At 45.9% G+C, this 18,764-nt stretch overlaps 1 protein-coding gene across 1 annotated transcript in view; it reads left to right on the top strand.

Moving 5' to 3' along the window:
* LOC124606012 overlaps window positions 1-18,764 on the top strand; it is a 532,599-nt gene that overhangs the window by 227,068 nt on the left and 286,767 nt on the right. The window contains exon 8 of the mRNA XM_047137975.1: window positions 7,800-7,904. Within this exon, the coding sequence (XP_046993931.1) occupies window positions 7,800-7,904 (105 nt within the window). The remainder of the gene's footprint in view (window positions 1-7,799; window positions 7,905-18,764) is intronic.

Here is an 18,764-nt window from a genome sequence, read left to right as displayed (position 1 = left end):
CACCACCGAACCCACGCTATGTTTCACTCTTGGGAAGTAAACTCTGCCACAAGTTGGAAGATATGTGAAACTATTAGACCAAATGACTTTCTTCCATTGTTCCAAAGTCCAGATTTTATGACTTCGGCATCATATTTTCTTGCTATGGGCATTTGCATAATTGGTGAGCGCTTTTGCAGTTCCAGCCCATCCTGCAATTCCCTGCTTATTGAGATTCATTCGTGTTGTATCGTTCCTGACACGGTTCGCGAGTGCAACTTTCAATTCTGCAGTGACTTTTGCAGCTGTCGTGCTCTCATTTTTCGTCACAGTCCTCTTCAGAGAGGTCTGTCACCAACGCTCAACGCACACTTTCCAAAACGTTGTGACTTAGCGGATGATGTTTTTCTGCTTTCCCTGTATGCCGTATGGGTCTTACATGCGGCGCCTCTTGAAACACCAAGCATTTCGCCTCCTTTGGTTAAGGAAGACTGTACGAAAACCAACAATTAGCCCACGTACGAATTTATTCAGCTGCGACGTAGTGCACACACAAAACACTGTACTTACCACGACTCACTCTTGCAACGTATCGAGAGCATTGCACAGGTGTCTTTCGCTGTCAAATGCGACATCGCAACCTGCAGGCTTGGTTGACATTAGCATTCATGCTCAGGCATCCATTTTTCGCGGTATTCCCACATTTTTGCACAACCCCTGTACTCTTTGCCACCAACAAGTTACACCATAGCTGGATACCCTCCACACAAACAGCTCGCGGGATCTTTCTCTCTGCCTTCATCTACAACAATTTTGTACAATAATTTACATCAAAGAGTCTCAAAGAAATTACAAGAACCTTTAATTCATGTTTTTGTTGTTACCGCCTAATGCTTGATCGGTGAATAAGGTTGGGCGACAGATGTTTCGTTTTCCGGTGACAAACGCCGCGTAAATTTTGGCACGTTACAACACCCCGGCGAATGATGAGAGTGTAGCCACAATATCTGAGCAGGCTGTTACAGACAAGTGAGTAGTGAGAATTGTTGTCTACGACTTCGTACACAACAGTAAGGAGAGGTGGCCTACGGAGTTATGTGGCAACTATCGTCGCAAGAATGACGGACAGGAGCAGAAATGATTAGCAAACAAGATAACACAGCAGACAGAATATTGAATTAACTTGTAATAAATGATAATCGGTAGTTGGCTTTTGTTCTACAGTATTAATTTTATTGTGTTGACCAGTTTTCGGCTTACAGGGCCATCTTCATACATATACTGACTATTTGATAATTAATTGAAACCCTCAGCTGCCGACAGGTGTTGTTGATATACCTCGATGGGGACAGCTGAAAATGTGTGCCCCGAGCGGGACTCGAACCCTGATCTCCTGCTTACATGGCAGACGTTCTATCCATCTGAGCCACCGAGGACACAGATGAATAGTGCTACTGCAGGGACTTATCCCGTGCACGCTTCCCGTGAAACCCACATTCACAACTGTCCATAATCTACATACGTAATGTTGCTAAAAGATATTTGCCCATCCATTCATTACTCGCGCATACCAAGGTGACGACGCCCGTAAGAGTTCGAGGTATATCAACAACACCTGTCGGCAGCAGAGGGTGCCAATTAATTATCATTTATTCTAGAGAAGCTGCACGGTCATCAATGGTACCTGTTCTTTCGAGAGAAATTACTATCATCATATTTACTAACTATTGTTGCCAAATAAGTTACAATGTTTGTAAACGGTATTGGAAAAGAAGTTACAAATCTAGATTGAAACAGAAACGTACAGTAAATGAAAATTGGAAATTGTGGTGGGATCTTATGGGACCAGACTGCTGAAGTCATCGTTTCCTAGTCTTTCACACTACTAAATCTAACTTAAATTAACTTACACTAGGACAACACACACATGCCCGAGGGACGACTCGAACCTCTGACGGGGGATCCGGTACAGTAAATAACGACTTAAAGAGTGTGGTAGTAATGCAAAGTTAAAAGCACTAGTTCAAGGCTACTAATTTTGTTTTATTTTATTGGTTTTATTTATTAATGTAAACTGGTATGTAGGCTTGCTGTTACAGTTTTGCGTTAAGGTTTTTTCCTGTTTACTCTATTTGTATTTATTTATTTATTTTATACAACTTTTTACTTTTTACATAGCATTAGTACCTCACTGTCAAAGATGTTATTTACTGTACGTTTCTGCTTCAATTTAGATATGCAACTTCTTTTCCAATACCGCTTACAAACACTGTAACTTCTTTGGCAACAATAGTCAGTAAATGTCTGCAGATGGCACTGTAAGCCAAAAACCGGTTAACACAATAAAAGTAATGAAACTTCCTGGCAGATTAAAACTGTGTGCCCGACCGAGACTCGATCTCGGGACCTTTGCCTTTTGCGGGCAAGTGCTCTACCATCTGAGCTACCGAAGCACGACTCACGCCCGGTCCTCACAGCTTTATTTCTGCCAGTAACTCGTCTCCTACCTTCCAAATTTTGCAGAAGCTCTCCTGCGAACCTTGCAGAACTAGCATTCCTGAAAGAAAGGATATTGCGGAGACATGGCTTAGCCACAGCCTGGGGGATGTTTCCAGAATGAGATTTTCACTCTGCAGCGGAGTGTGAACTGATATGAAACTTTGCAAGGTAGGAGACGAGATACTGGCAGAAATAAAACTGTGAGGACTGGGCGTGAGTCATGCTTTGGTAGCTCAGATGGTAGAGCACTTGCCCACGAAAGGCAAAGGTCCCGAGTTCGAGTCTTGGTCAGGCACACAGTTTTAATCTGCCAGGAAGTTTCATATCAGCGCACACTCCGCTGCAGAGTGAAAATCTCATTCTGGAATAAAAGTAATACTGTAGAACAAAAGCAAACTAGCGTTTTTCATTTATTATAATGTTGTTCTACCAAGAACTGACGGAAGATTCAGTTAACATGAATTAACTCGTGTTTCCCCTAGTGTACAAAGACTCATTATAAATACTGTGGCAATAAATAGAGACCAGCTCCTACAACAGCAACAAGGATCAGGCTTTTCTGAACTAAAGCACACCGATAGTGTCGGAGCCATGACTAGGTGGCGTCCATGTGACGTCAAGAAGCTAAGTGGCTCCGAGTGTGAGTGGGCTGTGTGGTTCTCTTTTTTCTTCTCCACTCCGCCACTCTTCAGCCGAGTGACATGACAGCTAATACAAGAAGAAAATGTTACATATAAAGACGATAAAAAGGGGGGACATAAAACAGAGTAAGTGGAGATAATGGATGTAAAAATACACTGACATGGAGATGTTCATGGGGGGACAATTAAAAAAGTCGACAGAAAGTTAAAAAACGCAGTTGGCGATTCGTAGAGCACAAAAAAGACACTGAAGTCACATGCGCAGGTCAAAAGTTGGACACAGTATTAAAAACACTCCAGAACAACACACTTTAAACCCACTTGGAGCACACGCGATGAAGAATAAAACTGCCAGGTGGGACATGCCGAGGGAGAGGCCTGAGAGGATGGAAAAGGAGGGGAGCAGCAGAGGGGCCGGAATATAAAGAGTAGGGGTGTCAGCAGGTGCACCAAGAGGCAGGAGACAGGTGTGGTGGGAAATGAAGAGGGAAGACAAGGCAGGAGGGAGTGCAGAGAGACTCAAGGGGAGCACGGGAGAGGGAGGGGTCGTAGGAGGGGAAAGCCACTCAGGAAAATGGAGGGGGAGTAGAGGGAGCCCTGAGGAGGAGGCAGGAGGAAGGTGGGGTTAGAGTTGGTAGGAAGGGTAGACACGTGGGCGAAGCTCATCATCCAGGAGGGGTAGATGCTAGAAGTTGCGTTGCGAAATGAGGTGGAGGGTGTGGAGATGGAGAGAGGGTTGGACACAGTGGTAAAGTCACAGCAATGGACTGGGGTAGAGAGGAAGGGAGACACCAGGGGGTGAGGGGGATCGAGGCGGCGGACAATATACATGGTGCAGATGTGTTCAAGGAAAAGGAGAAGATGGGGGAAGAGGATGAGGTCGTAGAGGATGCACATGGGGGACGGTAGGTGGAGGCGGAGTGCGAGGATTTGGAGGGCTTTATAGAACCTGGGAGGGGCTGTGTGTCTGCCGCTGGCCTTCTTATATCGCAGTGGCGGAGGGCGTTCGTGGTACAGAGGGTATGGAGCCACTACAAACGTGGCTCAGTGGGCGCACACCATTGGCTCCGCCAGACCCTGCACGACCGCGATCGGCGTCTGACAGGTACTTACAATTCCGTTGCCAACATCAGGACGCCTGTGGAGAGGTATCAATATGTGCCAGCACAAGAATGGCAACATGTCACGACTTAACCGATTTTGAATGTGGGTTGATAATCGGTGCAAGACACATGGCTCATAGCATATCGTAGATTACATAATAATTCGGGCTTCTACCGTAAACAGCGTCTAGAGTGCATCTTCAGCAGGGGAGAGACAATGTTTCCACACGAGTGAAATGCCGCACAGCATTACAAGTGTTTGGCAAACGGACGCCACGTCAGCTCTATAAAACCACAAGGGGTGATCGATGGTCTTCTGTGAGTCAGATCGCCGCCGATTTGGATGTGTGGCGTCAGGAACCCATTTCTGCCTCGACTGTACGGAGAGAAATGCACTGAATAGCATTCAGCAGCCGACTGACAATGTTGATATTCACTGCTCTCACACAACAGTTGGCCAGTCAGTGTATTTTCCACGCCTGTCATAATTCGAAATAATTACGAACTTTTCTACTGTACGCTTCAATGAAATTCATTTTTCTTTGCTTGCTTGAAGGTTCCTTTATTTTAAAAGTTGTCTTTCACATTCAGAACTTTAAATAAAGAATTTATTTCGCTTGCTTTTAGATGGTCTTCAAAGATATATTCTGTACCGCGCTATCGGTCTCTGGAAGCACAATTTTCTTTGATACGTTCAGCAAATGGCAGGAGCAAACTCTTTGAGGTTCCGATATCCGCGAGCCAGTGAGAAACAAGCGCCGCACGTGTCCGGGTAGAGAAAGGTGTGTTTGAAATGACAAACAGAGAGTTGTGTGGTGTCCAGTTTAGTTGGGCGCTGCGTCTTGAGATAGGCAGGTGTGGTAAAATTCTTTATACGTGTATAAGATTTGATTACAGTTGAAGTCAGAGTCTGCTGTTAACTCGCAGACGTATTAAAATTACTGTGTGTCATTTTTCTGGTTCGTACTGCAAGACTTGGAGTGGTGATATTCGCAGTATTTTCAGAACTTTAGTGAGTGATTTCAATGTCGATATGATGCGCTCGTAGTTTTGTAAAGTGGGTGAATAGCAAAGAACGGTACAGAATTGTTTCCGTTAAGTCACTCGAATATCAGAGCACTTAAAGTTGTCACATTATCATTGAATGAACTTGTTTCAGTATTTTCTGACATGTACAGATCTTCTTTTGTTGTAACGCTTCAGGTGTTGTGGTTGTTTGTACCCCGTGCTACGTACACGTATGCTGTGTGTGTGCCTTGACTTAATCATACTTTGCCGGCCAGGGTGGCCGAATGGTTCTAGGCGCTTCAGTCTGGAACCGCGTGACCACTACGGTCGCGGATTCGAATCCTGCCTCGGGCATGGATGTGTGTGATGTCCTTAGGTTAGTTAGGTTTAAGTAGTTCTAAGTTCTAGGGGACTTATGACCTCAGAGGTTAAGTCCCATAGTGCTCAGAGCCATTTGAACCATTTTATCATACTTTAAATGCAATTATACATTTTCCTACTCAAACATTTTAATACTCACTTGTGATCTCTTATTGTTAGTTTCAAATTCTGATGTCTTTCCGGCCAAGTTATACTTCGCAGTCAGCAACAAGCAATTCCGCGTAATATGCTCTCAAGTTATTCCGTGCGATGTGAATTTTGTCTTCAGCAAAGCCAGTAATTTTTCCGAATTATCACTGCGAACATTATTATGTATTTGAGTAATTGGATTGAGCAAAACGCTTCATCTTTTTCTGCATGATTTAAGAGAAGTGAAGCTAAATCAGTCGCTGCAGTTGCTAAGGGAGCGGGCTGTTCATTACTTAAAATAAAGCGTGATTGATACTTTACGCCTTACATTTTCAGGTTTCAGAACAGGAATGTTATGCTAACAGACTGAGCCAAGCGTACCCTATACATAGAACGTAGGTACAAACCCAATTGCTAAGACAATATTCACGTGAATGTTTACCTCAGTTTAGCAGCTGCACGCAATTCTGTTAACTATTTACTTATGCCCACTATTAGTACTTCATGCAAAGTAAGTTACTTCTGTTCTTTTGTCATATTTCCGTAACAGCGCAGTCAGATAGAGATAATACATGAGTTCGTCAGTCTAAATTTAATATACCCTACTGGCCATTAAAATTGCTACACCACGAAGATGACGTGCTACAGACGCGAAATTTAACCGACCGTAAGAAGATGCTGTGATGTGCAAATGATTAGTTTTTCAGAGCATTCACACAAGGTTTGCGCCGGTGGCGACACCTACAACGTGCTGACATGAGGAAAGTTTCCAACAGATTTCTCATACACAAACAGCGGTTGACCGGCGTTGCCTGGTGAAACGTTGTTGTGATGCCCCGTGTAAGGAAAGAAATGCGTACCATCACGTTTCCGACTTTGATAAAGGTCGGATTGTAGCCTATCGCGATTGCGGTTTATCGTATCGCGACATTTGCAAGACAACAACCATCTGCACGAACATTTTGACGACGTTTGCAGCAGCATGGACTATCAGCTCGGAGACATGCTGCGATTAACCTTGATGCCGCATCACAGACAGGAGCGCCAGCGATGGTGTACTCAACGACGAACCTGAGTGCACAAATGGCAAATCGTTATTTTTTCGGATGAATCCAGGTTCTGTTTACAGCATCATGATGATCGCATCCGTGTTTGGCGACATCGCGGTAAAAGCAGATTGGATGCATGTATTCGTCATCGCCACACTGGCGTATCACCCGGCGTGATGGTATGGGGTGACATTGGTTACACGTCTCGGTCACCTCTTGCTCGCATTGACGGCACTTTGAACAGTGGACGTTACATTTTAGATGCGTTACGACCTGTGGCTCTACCCTTCATTAGATCCCTGCGAAACCCTACATTTCAGCAGTACAATGCACGACCGCATGTTGCAGGTCCTGTACGGGCCTTTCTGGATACAGAAAATGTTCGACTACTGCCCTGGCCAGCACATTCTCCACATCTCTCACCAATTGAAAACGTCTGGTCAATGGTGGTCGAGCAACTGGTTCGACGCAATACGCCAGTCACTACTCTTCATGAAGTGTGGTATGGTGTTGAAGCTGCATTGGCAGCTGTACCTGTACACGCCATCCAAGCTCTGATTGACTTAATGCCCAGGCGTATCAAGGCCGTTATTACGGGCAGAGGTGGTTGTTCTGGGTACTGGTTTCTCAGGATCTATGCACCCAAATTGCGTGAAAATGTAATAACATGTCAGTTCTAGTATAGTATATTTGTCCAATGAATACCCGTTTATCATCTGCATTTGTTCTTGGTAAAGCAATTTTAATGACCAGTAGTGTACATTAGAAGGTATTTCAATTCAGGCCATATTTAGGATACAGATTTCGATGTAACCCAAATTCAATGAGGCTTTAAACTTCGTTGATAATACGGATAAAATTTGTGTGTCATGAATCTGGATGTTAAAGCACTACTAAATGGGAAGCACGAATTATCTGAGTTGCCGCTGTGAGTGACGTGTGCCACTTCAGTTTTTCCACTAATTGTCAGTGAGTCTGTTTGCTTGTTTGCTGTTGCAGCCGCGGTAGAGTGCGCAGACGAGCGGCTGCAGGTGTTCAACAGCTCGTGCTACCTGTTCGTCAGCTACCCGCAGGTCTCGTGGCAGACAGCCAGGCAGACCTGCCAGGACAGGAAGGTGAGTGTCACACAACTGTTCGCAACGTAAGCGTCCACGCACAGACCCTGTCGCACTGAAACGCTGAAGTCACAGGTTGGTGAGTAACAGAAAAAATGGACACACCGTTCTAACATTTGGGGCATCCATTTCGACCTGGATTAGCCTGATACTCAGCATATGTGGACTTTCATTCATTTATTTGCTTATCTTTTCCTCGTGGCTTCAATTTTACTTGTCCCACAGACATACTGCACATATCTGCTCATCCTTCTCTCTGCCCATCCCTCCTCCCTCCTCCCCCTCTCTCTGTCCATCCTACCCTACACCTCTCTCTCTCTCTCTCTCTCTCTCTCTCTCTCTCTCTCTCTCTCTCTCTCTCTCTCTCTCTCTCTGTGCGTGTGCGTGTGCGTGTGTGTGTGTCTGTGTCTGTCGTCCCCCACTACCTTCTCTCTCTGTCCATCCCTACACCATATCTTTCTCAAACTTCTCCATGCTGTGCCCATCCGCAGATGTAACCCCTGCAAAACAGATACACAAAGCAGCCCAGTGTTTATCTTACAACACACCTGTTGGGCAGGGCAGCCTATGTGTTGAGGACTGCAGAAACGTTTCTTGCACCTGATATGCAGGCTTCCCTGCAAAAGCAGGTCGCTAAGGTATGCTGATACTATTGCCACACAACATGCCTGTCATATAGGGCAGCTTATATAACAGAGGTGAACCAACAAGCAACTCTAGTTGTGTAGGAGTTAGGAGGTTATGAACTTCCTAGTGCTGATATTCGTGAACACTGCTATTCATGTGTCAAATTTGAATGAAATTGATCAGAAGGTTTCGAAGATCCTGGAAGTATTGCGTGTGTGTGTGTGTGTGAACATCGAAGTCCTCTGTCTGGACATCACATACATGCTGTCTATTCCCTCCACCCTCACACACACACACACACACACACACACACAGTTCCCTCCACTACCAAACTATTCCCTGATACCTCAGGATGTGTCCTACCAACTGATCCCTGATTATAGTCAAGTTGTGTCATATTGCTCTTTTCTCGCCAACTCGATTTATTGCCTCATCATTAGTTATTATTGTTGTGACGTCACAAGACTGTTACGCCACACTGAAGTAGCCGAAAGAAAGGCACGCGTACACACACGCCGACTGGCGTCAAGTCTGAAACAGTATAGGTGATGAAAGCTATAAAGAAAAGAACGGAGCTTCTCATATACTTAACTTTACTGTCTTGTTGTACATTGTTCTTGGTAATACAAGTGAGACTCTCTCCAGATATGAATAACTGCGCCTTGCTATGTCGTAGCCATGGACTTAGCAGAAGGCTATTCTAACTGTCTCTCGGCAAATGAGAGAAAGGCTTCGTCCGTATTGTCGCTAGCAATGTCGTCCGTACAACTGGGGCGAGTGCTCTATCGTATATCGAGACCTGCCTTGTGGTGGCGCTAGGTCTGCGATCACACAGTGGCGACACGCGGGTCCGACATGTACTAAATGGACCGCGGCCGATTTAAGCTACCACCTAGCAAGTGTGGTGTCTGGCGGTGACACCACATTCCTCCCCCGCAAATCGGCGAACGGTCGTGTGATAAGGCTTCCGCCCGCCGTGGGGAGGACCCCATGTTGACGTATGCGATGAGGTGGGGAGCCTAACAACAGGCAAGGCTGTGCCACCCGCACCCAGCCATTCGGTCCGAGGGGATCTAGGAAGCGCCTGAAAACCTAGTCCAGGGTGCACGTCAACATGCAGTGTATGCGCCCGTAAAGAGACAGGAGGGGCCGAAGGGTCGACCTCCATTGCGTCGGGGTACCCGACGCGCGATGACGCCATGTGGTCCGGAGTGGGCAAGAGGTCCATGGCGGAGGACGGCTGGTCACGGGAAGCGATCGGCGGCGCGTGACCCAGGGAGGCGCTTGGCGGCTGCAGCGAAGCGTCGAATGCGGGCGGCGCCAGCGGGAGAACAGGCGGCGGCGGCGGCGGCGGCGGCGGCGGCGGCTGCGGCTGCGGCGGCGCGTCGCCACTGTGTGATTGTCTGATCTGAGCTTTTTCTGGCAAACACTTTGAACATGTCCTTTCCTATTGCAGAAAAAGCAAATAGCTTGGCGTGACGGGCAATGTTCACGCGAATGTCGAGTAGCACACCGCGGGCATGATTTCACTGCATTTGTGTGCTGGCGCGGCACACGTGGCTTAGAGCGCGGCGGCAGCTGCTTCGACGTGCGCGAGGGCAAGTTACCGGGCCGCGCAGCTCGCCCGGCAGGCTGGTTAATGTTACACACGGCTGGCGAAGTTTCAAAAGATTTCTGATCACAGTCAAGTGTGTCTTGTCTATCCAATATGTCTATCACTTGTTGAAGGGAGGGATTTACTAGTTTCAAAATTTGCTCCCGTATGCGAACATCAGAAATGTTCTGTGCAATTGCATCACGTACCATTGTATCTGAATAAGAAAGGCCACAGTCACAGTCAAAGGCACAGTCCCTAGTAAGTCCTTGCAATGTTGTTACCCACTCCCTATTAGATTGACCGGCCGTACGTTTTGTACGAAAAAACGTATACCGTTTTGCAACTACATTAACTGTTTCTTTGAAATAGGCATCTAAAGCAGACAAAATTTCTTCGTAGGACAGAGCTGCTACGTCGCGTCGGGGAAACAATTTCACTATCACACGGTAGGTGGACACACCGACACAAGAAAGCAAAAACGGCTGCCGCTCATTACCTTGAATTCTGTAGGCGGCTAGATGAAAGGCGAACTGGCGGGACCATTCTGGCCACGATTCGTGCGCCGCGTTAAAACTGCGAAACGGCGGTGCAACGACATGGTGTGGCTGCGGGAGCGGTGAAACGGCGGGTGCCGCATCGGTTTGAATGGCACGTATACCCTGGACGAGCTGTCCAAGGGCATCCAATAACACCTGCGTCTGCTGATTCTGCAAGCGATAAAATTCGGACAGTACATCTGGATATTGTGGCGAAGCCATGACACAAAGAAATGTAAGCAATTAGAAAGAACAAAACCCTTTCCGTTGCCTCGTCGCCAATCTGTTGTGACGTAACAAGACTGTTACGCCACACTGAAGTAGCCGAAAGAAAGGCACGCATACACACACGCCGACTGGCGTCAAGTCTGAAACAGTATAGGTGATGAAAGCTATAAAGAAAAGAACGGTGCTTCTCATATACTTAACTTTACTGTCTTGTTGTACATTGTTCTTGGTAATACAAGTGAGACTCTCTCCAGATATGGATAACTGCGCCTTGCTAGGTCGTAGCCATGGACTTAGCAGAAGGCTATTCTAACTGTCTCTCGGCAAATGAGAGAAAGGCTTCGTCCGTATTGTCGCTAGCAATGTCGTCCGTACAACTGGGGCGAGTGCTCTATCGTATATCGAGACCTGCCTTGTGGTGGCGCTAGGTCTGTGATCACACAGTGGCGACACGCGGGTCCGACATGTACTAAATGGACCGCGGCCGATTTAAGCTACCACCTAGCAAGTGTGGTGTCTGGCGGTGACACCACAATTATTTTGTAACACAACATTTCAGAAGCTTCCATTCTCTTCTTGTCTGTACTTCCGTACAAGGTTAAACTTCTAACAAATGCTTTCAGAGAATACTTCTTAACACTTAAATTTCTATTAATTGTTGACAGATTCTTCTTTTTCATAAAATCTTTTCTTACTGTTTCTGATCCGCATTTGATGTCTTCTGTACTTCAGCCATCATCTTCCAAAATACTAAAACTGATCTAAAACTTGTGGTTTGTGATTTCCAACCTACTTGTCTCACTACCATTAATGGACCTAAGAAAGACTGTAACCTATAACCAACCTTATTTAATAGATACATAAATTATTTTATCAAGATTTGGATACAGGAAGTAAATCTAGGTAAACACACAAATTGAAATGAATATGTTAATATCGTTTTGGATGCACATGATGTAACAATTCTGGAAGGAACTGAAGATGAGCTACTGAAAGTAGTGTATAGACAACAACATGTAGAGGGAAAGGAATGTAACCATTATATATCCTTCATGTTAAATACCCCATCTGCACAAAAATGATAACAGTTAATGTACCATTTGAGCAAGTCTACAACTTAAATTTTTTATGTGATGTTAGGAACGAGAATATAGGAAATAAGATTAAAAAATATCAGTGTATATACTGAATCATAAATAAAACATTTTAAAGCAGATTTAAAAGTTTATAAAACTGTGGCTACATCTGTATTGCTATACAGAAATGATTCGTGGTCCCCTAAAAACCTGATAAAAATAAACTGCAACCAGCATAAACGAAAAGTTTTACCACATAAGATCATATAATAAATGAGGATGGAATCAACTAGATTTTTGTTACATTAATGAAAAGAGTGAAGAAAATAATACTTCATGGTAACATCAAATACAAAGAGAGAGTGTAAAGAGAATTCCACGTCAGGCCATGCCTTAACATCCAATAGTCGAAGGAGACGTAGGAAGATTCAGAATGCAATGACTTTGGAAACTGAAGATGAACTGGTTCAGTTCCAAACATCGAACAGCAGAAACAGAAGAAGAAGAAGAAGAAGAAGAAAAAGAAGAAAATGTCTATGCTCAGCACCGCCTAATTTAATTTTACTACATTCCATTACCATTGTTTGACTTTTATCAATATACTCATCTTGTAGCCTCTTTCCAAGACACTATCTATTCTATTCAATGGCCTCCCATTTCTTTTGCCATGTATCACTGAACTGTAATTTCGGCAAACTTCAAAGCTTTTATTCGTTCTCCCTTAACATTAAACCCCTTTCCAAATATTTCCTTGGTTTCCTTATCTAGTTGCCCAATGTACAGACTGCGTAACATGCGTTAGGCTACGACTCTGACTCACTGCCATCTCTACAACATGTTTCCTTTCACGTCCTTCGAGCCTTAAAACCGCATCTGGTTTCTGTTCAAGTTACAGACAACTTGTCACTCCTTGCATTTTATCCGTTCTTCCTTCAGATACGAGGTGTTATACAAAATTTTTGGGACTGGTGCTGCCATCTGTTGAAAAACTTACGAGGGCAGTTCAATAAGTAATGCAACATATTTTTTTTCTCGGCCAATTTTGGTTGAAAAAACCGGAAATTTCTTGTGGAATATTTCCAAACATTCCCGCTTCGTCTCGTATAGTTTCATTGACTTCCGACAGGTGGCAGCGCTGTACGGAGCTGTTAAAATGGCGTCTGTAACGGATGTGCGTTGCAAACAACGGGCAGTGATCGAGTTTCTTTTGGCGGAAACCCAGGGCATCTCAGATATTCATAGGCGCTTGCAGAATGTCTACGGTGATCTGGCAGTGGACAAAAGCGCGGTGAGTCGTTGGGCAAAGCGTGTGTCATGATCGTCGCAAGGTCAAGCAAGACTGTCTGATCTCCCGCGTGCGGGCCGGCCGTGCACAGCTGTGACTCCTGCAATGGTGAAGCGTGCGAACACACGCGTTCGAGATGATCGACGGATCACCATCAAACAACTCAGTGCTCAACTTGACATCTCTGTTGGTAGTGCTGTCACAATTGTTCACCAGTTGGGATATTCAAAGGTTTGTTCCTGCTGGGTCCCTCGTTGTCTAACCGAACACCATAAAGAGCATAGGAGAACCATCTGTGCGGAATTGCTTGCTCGTCATGTGGCTGAGGGTGACAATTTCTTGTCAAAGATTGTTACAGGCGATGAAACATGGGTTCATCACTTCGAACCTGAAACAAAACGGCAATCAATGGAGTGGCGCCACACCCACTCCCCTACCAAAAAAAAGTTTAAAGCCATACCCTCAGCCGGTAAAGTCATGGTTACAGTCTTCTGGGACGCTGAAGGGGTTATTCTGTTCGATGTCCTTCCCCATGGTCAAACGATCAACTCTGAAGTGTATTGTGCTACTCTTCAGAAATTGAAGAAACGACTTCAGCGTGTTCGTAGGCACAAAAATCTGAACGAACTTCTCCTTCTTCATGACAACGCAAGACCTCACACAAGTCTTCGCACCCGAGAGGAGCTCACAAAACTTCAGTGGACTGTTCTTCCTCATGCACCCTACAGCCCCGATCTCGCACCGTCGGATTTCCATATGTTTGGCCCAATGAAGGACGCAATCCGTGGGAGGCACTACGCGGATGATGAAGAAGTTATTGATGCAGTACGACGTTGGCTCCGACATCGACCAGTGGAATGGTACCGTGCAGGCATACAGGCCCTCATTTCAAGGTGGCGTAAGGCCGTAGCATTGATTGGAGATTACGTTGAAAAATAGTGTTGTGTAGCTAAAAGATTGGGGAATAACCTGGTGTATTTCAATGCTGAATAAAACAACCCCTGTTTCAGAAAAAAATGTGTTGCATTACTTATTGAACTGCCCTCGTACCTTTGGACTACTGGTCACCAGCACCCTCGAAGAAGTTCCCATCCGAAGGTACACACCGGTCCCAGCGCTTCTGCCACTGGTGAAACGTTTTCTGGAAGTCCTGTTCTATGAGGTTATTTATCACCGTCTCTCCACAGTGTCGAATAGACGGCCTTTGAACTTGAGCTTCAGTTTTGGGAATAGCGCGAAGTCGCAAGGTGCCATATCTGGTGAGTACGGTGGGTAGGGTACAACCGCCATGTTGATTTTCGCCAAAAAGGCACTGGTGAGGAAGGACGTGTGACAGGGCGCGTTGTCGTGATGCAGCAGCCAGTTCCCTTGACGCCAAAATTCGGGCCGTCGCTGCAGCACGTTATCACGAGGTAGTCGCTAAACGTCACAGTAGTACGAGGAATTCACTGTTTGGTTGGGTGGGATGAATTCATTGTGTACAATTCCCTTGATATCAAAGAAAACGATCATCATGCTCTTCACTTTGCTCTTCACCTGTCTCGCTTTTTTTGGGTCTTGGAGAGCCCAGGCTCTTCCACTGGGACGATTGTTGCTTTGGGTCATAACCGTAAATCCAGCTCAGGCTGCCGGTGATAGCCCTTGACAAGGAGGTCGGATCATCAGATGCGGTCTGACGAAGGTCCGTGTACACTTCAACACGCTGTGTCTTCTGATCGGCAGTCAAGATCCTTGGCAAAATTTTGCGGCGACACGATGCATATCCAATTCATCAGTCAACATTCGTTGACATGTCCCATAACCAATAGCCACTTCATCCGCAAGGTCTTGAATGGTTCGACGTCGATCCGCAAGAACCACTTGTTGAAGTTTGGAAACTATGTCTGGCGTTGTGAGGGTAACGGGCCTTCCAGTGTGAGCATCACCTTCGACGTCTGTACGGCCGGCCCCGAACCGAACATGCTACTCAAACACACACGTAAGGCTCATGCTCTGTCCCCCAAACACTTTCTGAATCATTGCAAGGGTCTCCGTAGCCCTTTGCCGAGATTCGCACAGATACACACGTTCTGTTCTGTTCGCGGATCCATGGTAAAATCGCCACACACCAGAGTATTACGGAAATCACTGTGGACATGCAACACGTCCTGCTGAATGCCACTCCGCACACTGACTCATCAGATATGCAGCTCTCACCAGCTAGCGGTGCAAAGATCTTCTACTCCTCCTTTCCAGATGGCAGCACCAGTCCCGAAAATTTTGGATTCCACCTCGTATAATACATAACGCAAAATAATTGAAGGGTAATTTTTGAAAACCTGTCATTTTCCCCCATTATGAAGCAGAAGAGTTAAATATGGTTCAAAGATACCTAAAATCTTCCTTTGTAATCGTGGATTTCGTTTAACTGTTTTGAATGGTCGCTGGTGGTTGTACTATCTGTACCAGGTCATCAAGAACATCGTTGTGTTACACGTCGCAACTCAAAATTCGTTTTCGACCGTGAAATGAGTTTAAACTAACGCCCCCAAGGCAAAGGACGATTCCGTTGATGCCATTTACGCCACCCCTCGAGTCGATTCTGAGCGGCAGTGAGTCTGAAATGTTTTCTTCAGCCACCTATAAGAAATCTGCATGATTTCAACGCTGGACGTCTCTGTTCTGACCTGCATCACAGAGGTGTCAAGAGAAGGGTTTATGTGTGGGTAAGAGGATGATGTGACGGGAGCCTTCCCTTCGTGTTATGGTGGTGGTGGGGAGAATTTTGGTGAAATTTGGTGCGAATGTGGCACTAGTAACACATCTTACACGTAGCATGAACTACTGAGCCCTGCACTTTTTTTCGCATGCATGGACACTTTACTTTTTGAAGCGCCGCCGAGACAGATAGCGACGTTATACAGGGTGTTCGGAAATTCTCATTACAAACTTCAAGGATGTTTAGAGGGGAGTGAGTACATGATAGTTTCAACAGGAGCACATGTCCGGAAACATGTCGTTTCCGTTCTACGACAGTTTCAATTCAGATGTGTTACTTATCCACTTCTGCTGGATGAATTAAATTCGGTATGACGCAGTAGGGCCTACAGTTATTAGATAACAATTCTAAAGGAAACATAACGAAACACCCATTTATCACTTAAGTATATTTTTATATTAACATTTAAGCATTACTTGTTTGTATTATTCCGAAATAAAAAAGAATCCAGTATACTGTACGTACAGAACAGTAATGATGCATTACAACAGCAGCACGATGTGACAACCGCCAATGTTGTTAGAGACGTCGTACCTACGAAGCACGTTCTGGTACACACACTATATCCTACATAGTATCTCCTCAGTTTCTAGTGCAGCGGCGAGAACTCCTGCCAGCACATCTTCCTGTGTCTCTACAGAAGTTTGGTCAATTAACCTTTGCATACGACTCCATAAGAAATAGTCATTAGAAGTTATACCCGGCGATCGCGGGGGTCACGCGTTTGGACCACCTCAACTATCCGTCTTGAGGTGTCTCCGAAACGCACGTGAGAAGTGAGATCGTGCTCCATCACGCTGAAACCAATTTCTTGACGTACTTTCAGTGGCACAGCTTCCAAGAGCGGGTTCAATACATTTCGCAGGAAGATCAACTACGGAGGACCAGTAAGCTTGAGTGGAAGGAGGTATGACCGTCCACACGTCAATATCAAACCGGTGCTGAAATCCCTTAAAGTGTGGGGCACGAGAGTTTTCGTCTGCCTAGACACGGCTGTTTCGCAAATTTAGAACAGAGTCCGTAGTGAACTGACAGTCATCTGTGAACAGAAATCGTCGTGGAGGCAAGGATGTGTCGATGCAGCGGTGCAGGAACAACGTGCAGTAGGCAACGCGTTGTGGAGAATCGACTGGACGAATAGCGTGAAACCTTTTGTAAGTGGTACGGATGTAACTGTAGCTCACGCTGAACGCCCCAGACGATAATGTGACTAACACCCACTGCACCCGCAATTGTTCGAATACTCGTTGACGGGTTCTCTTCAGTGCTATGCTTCTTTAGATTCGGGCGTGCGGCGTTGCCGTGGAGCACCACAGTCCTGTTTCCTCACCATGGAGATATGTTTTTCGGAGCCGCTGTATAACTTGCACAAAACGTTTGTGCGATGGCGTGCTACGTTGCACCAGATGTTCGTGATGCAGACGACTAGGCAGCTATTTCGTTGCCTCGAGCTTCGCGGTACACAACGAGCATGTCTGTGTATTCCGAAAAATTGTACCGAACCACATTCATTGCATCGAAGACGCACAGGAATTAACAGGTCTCGTAGCAAGGCGGACGTTGAGCGACGTCAGGTGACCATCTGACGTATCGCACATCATCCTGTCTACCCAAGCGCATACCAGAAAAGTCAACTCTGAGACTTTTCTCTTTCCCTCAGCAGACGTGGACGCCTTACACATCTGAACTGAAACCGTCGTCGAACGGACCCGGTACGAACCGCACGTGGGTTCCTACTCAGAATACTTTACATCAAAAAACGTTTTGCATCACCTCGGTTCCGAGAGTTCCGGATCCTGTACAGAAAATTGGAATAGAGATCAACATAAACATCATTTCCACCCTTTCTATTGCTCATGAAAACCACACATTGCATTTTGTACATCATACAGCAAGACCTTCAGAGGTGGTAGTCCACATTGCTGTACACTCCGGTACCTCTAATACCCAGTAACACGTCCTCTTGCATTGATTCATGCCTGTACTCGTCGTGGCATACTATCCACAAGTTCATCAAGGCACTGTTGGTCCAGATTGTCCCATTCCTCAACGGCGATTCGGCGTAGATCCCGCAGAGTGGTTGGTGGGTCACGTCGTCCATAAAAAGCGCTTTTCAATCTATCCCAGGCATGTGCGATAGGGTTCATGTCTGGAGAACATGCTGGCCACTCTAGTCGAGCGCTGTCGTTATCCTGAAGGAAGTCATTCACAAGATGTGGACGATGGGATGCGAATTGTCGTACATTAAGACGAATGCCTCGCAAACATGCTGCCGACATGGTTGCATTACCGGTGTCGGAGGATGGCATTCACGTATCGTACTGCCGTTACGGCGCCTTCCATGACCACCAGCGGCGTACGTCGGCCCCAGATAATGCCACTCCAAAACAGCAGGGAACCTCCACCTTGTTGCATTCGCTGGACAATGTGTCTAACAAAGGGAAAGCCTCAGACACGGCCAACCGATTCGGCTCAAATTTGGCAGGTCGCTTGTGTACAACCTAAAATGAAGGACTCTCAGATATTTTGCATCAACACCCCCGCAATTTTGAGAAAATCACCCTTAAATGTTATGACGAGCAATCGACTCAACATTGGAGGGATCGATAGATAATTGAAAGAAACTTTTACAACTGCCGCTTCTGTACCCACACGGTAAACGCCTTTCACCGACAGCGCCGATAGCACAATGACCAAGATAATTGGCTGGGAATCGGAAAACCCGGGTTCGAATCTCAAAGGAACGTAGTGGA

This window comes from Schistocerca americana, chromosome 3, assembly GCF_021461395.2.
Source record: "Schistocerca americana isolate TAMUIC-IGC-003095 chromosome 3, iqSchAmer2.1, whole genome shotgun sequence".
Lineage (NCBI taxonomy): Eukaryota > Metazoa > Arthropoda > Insecta > Orthoptera > Acrididae > Schistocerca > Schistocerca americana.
Note: the sequence above shows the minus strand (reverse complement) of the source record. Positions and strands in the feature narration are given on the sequence as shown.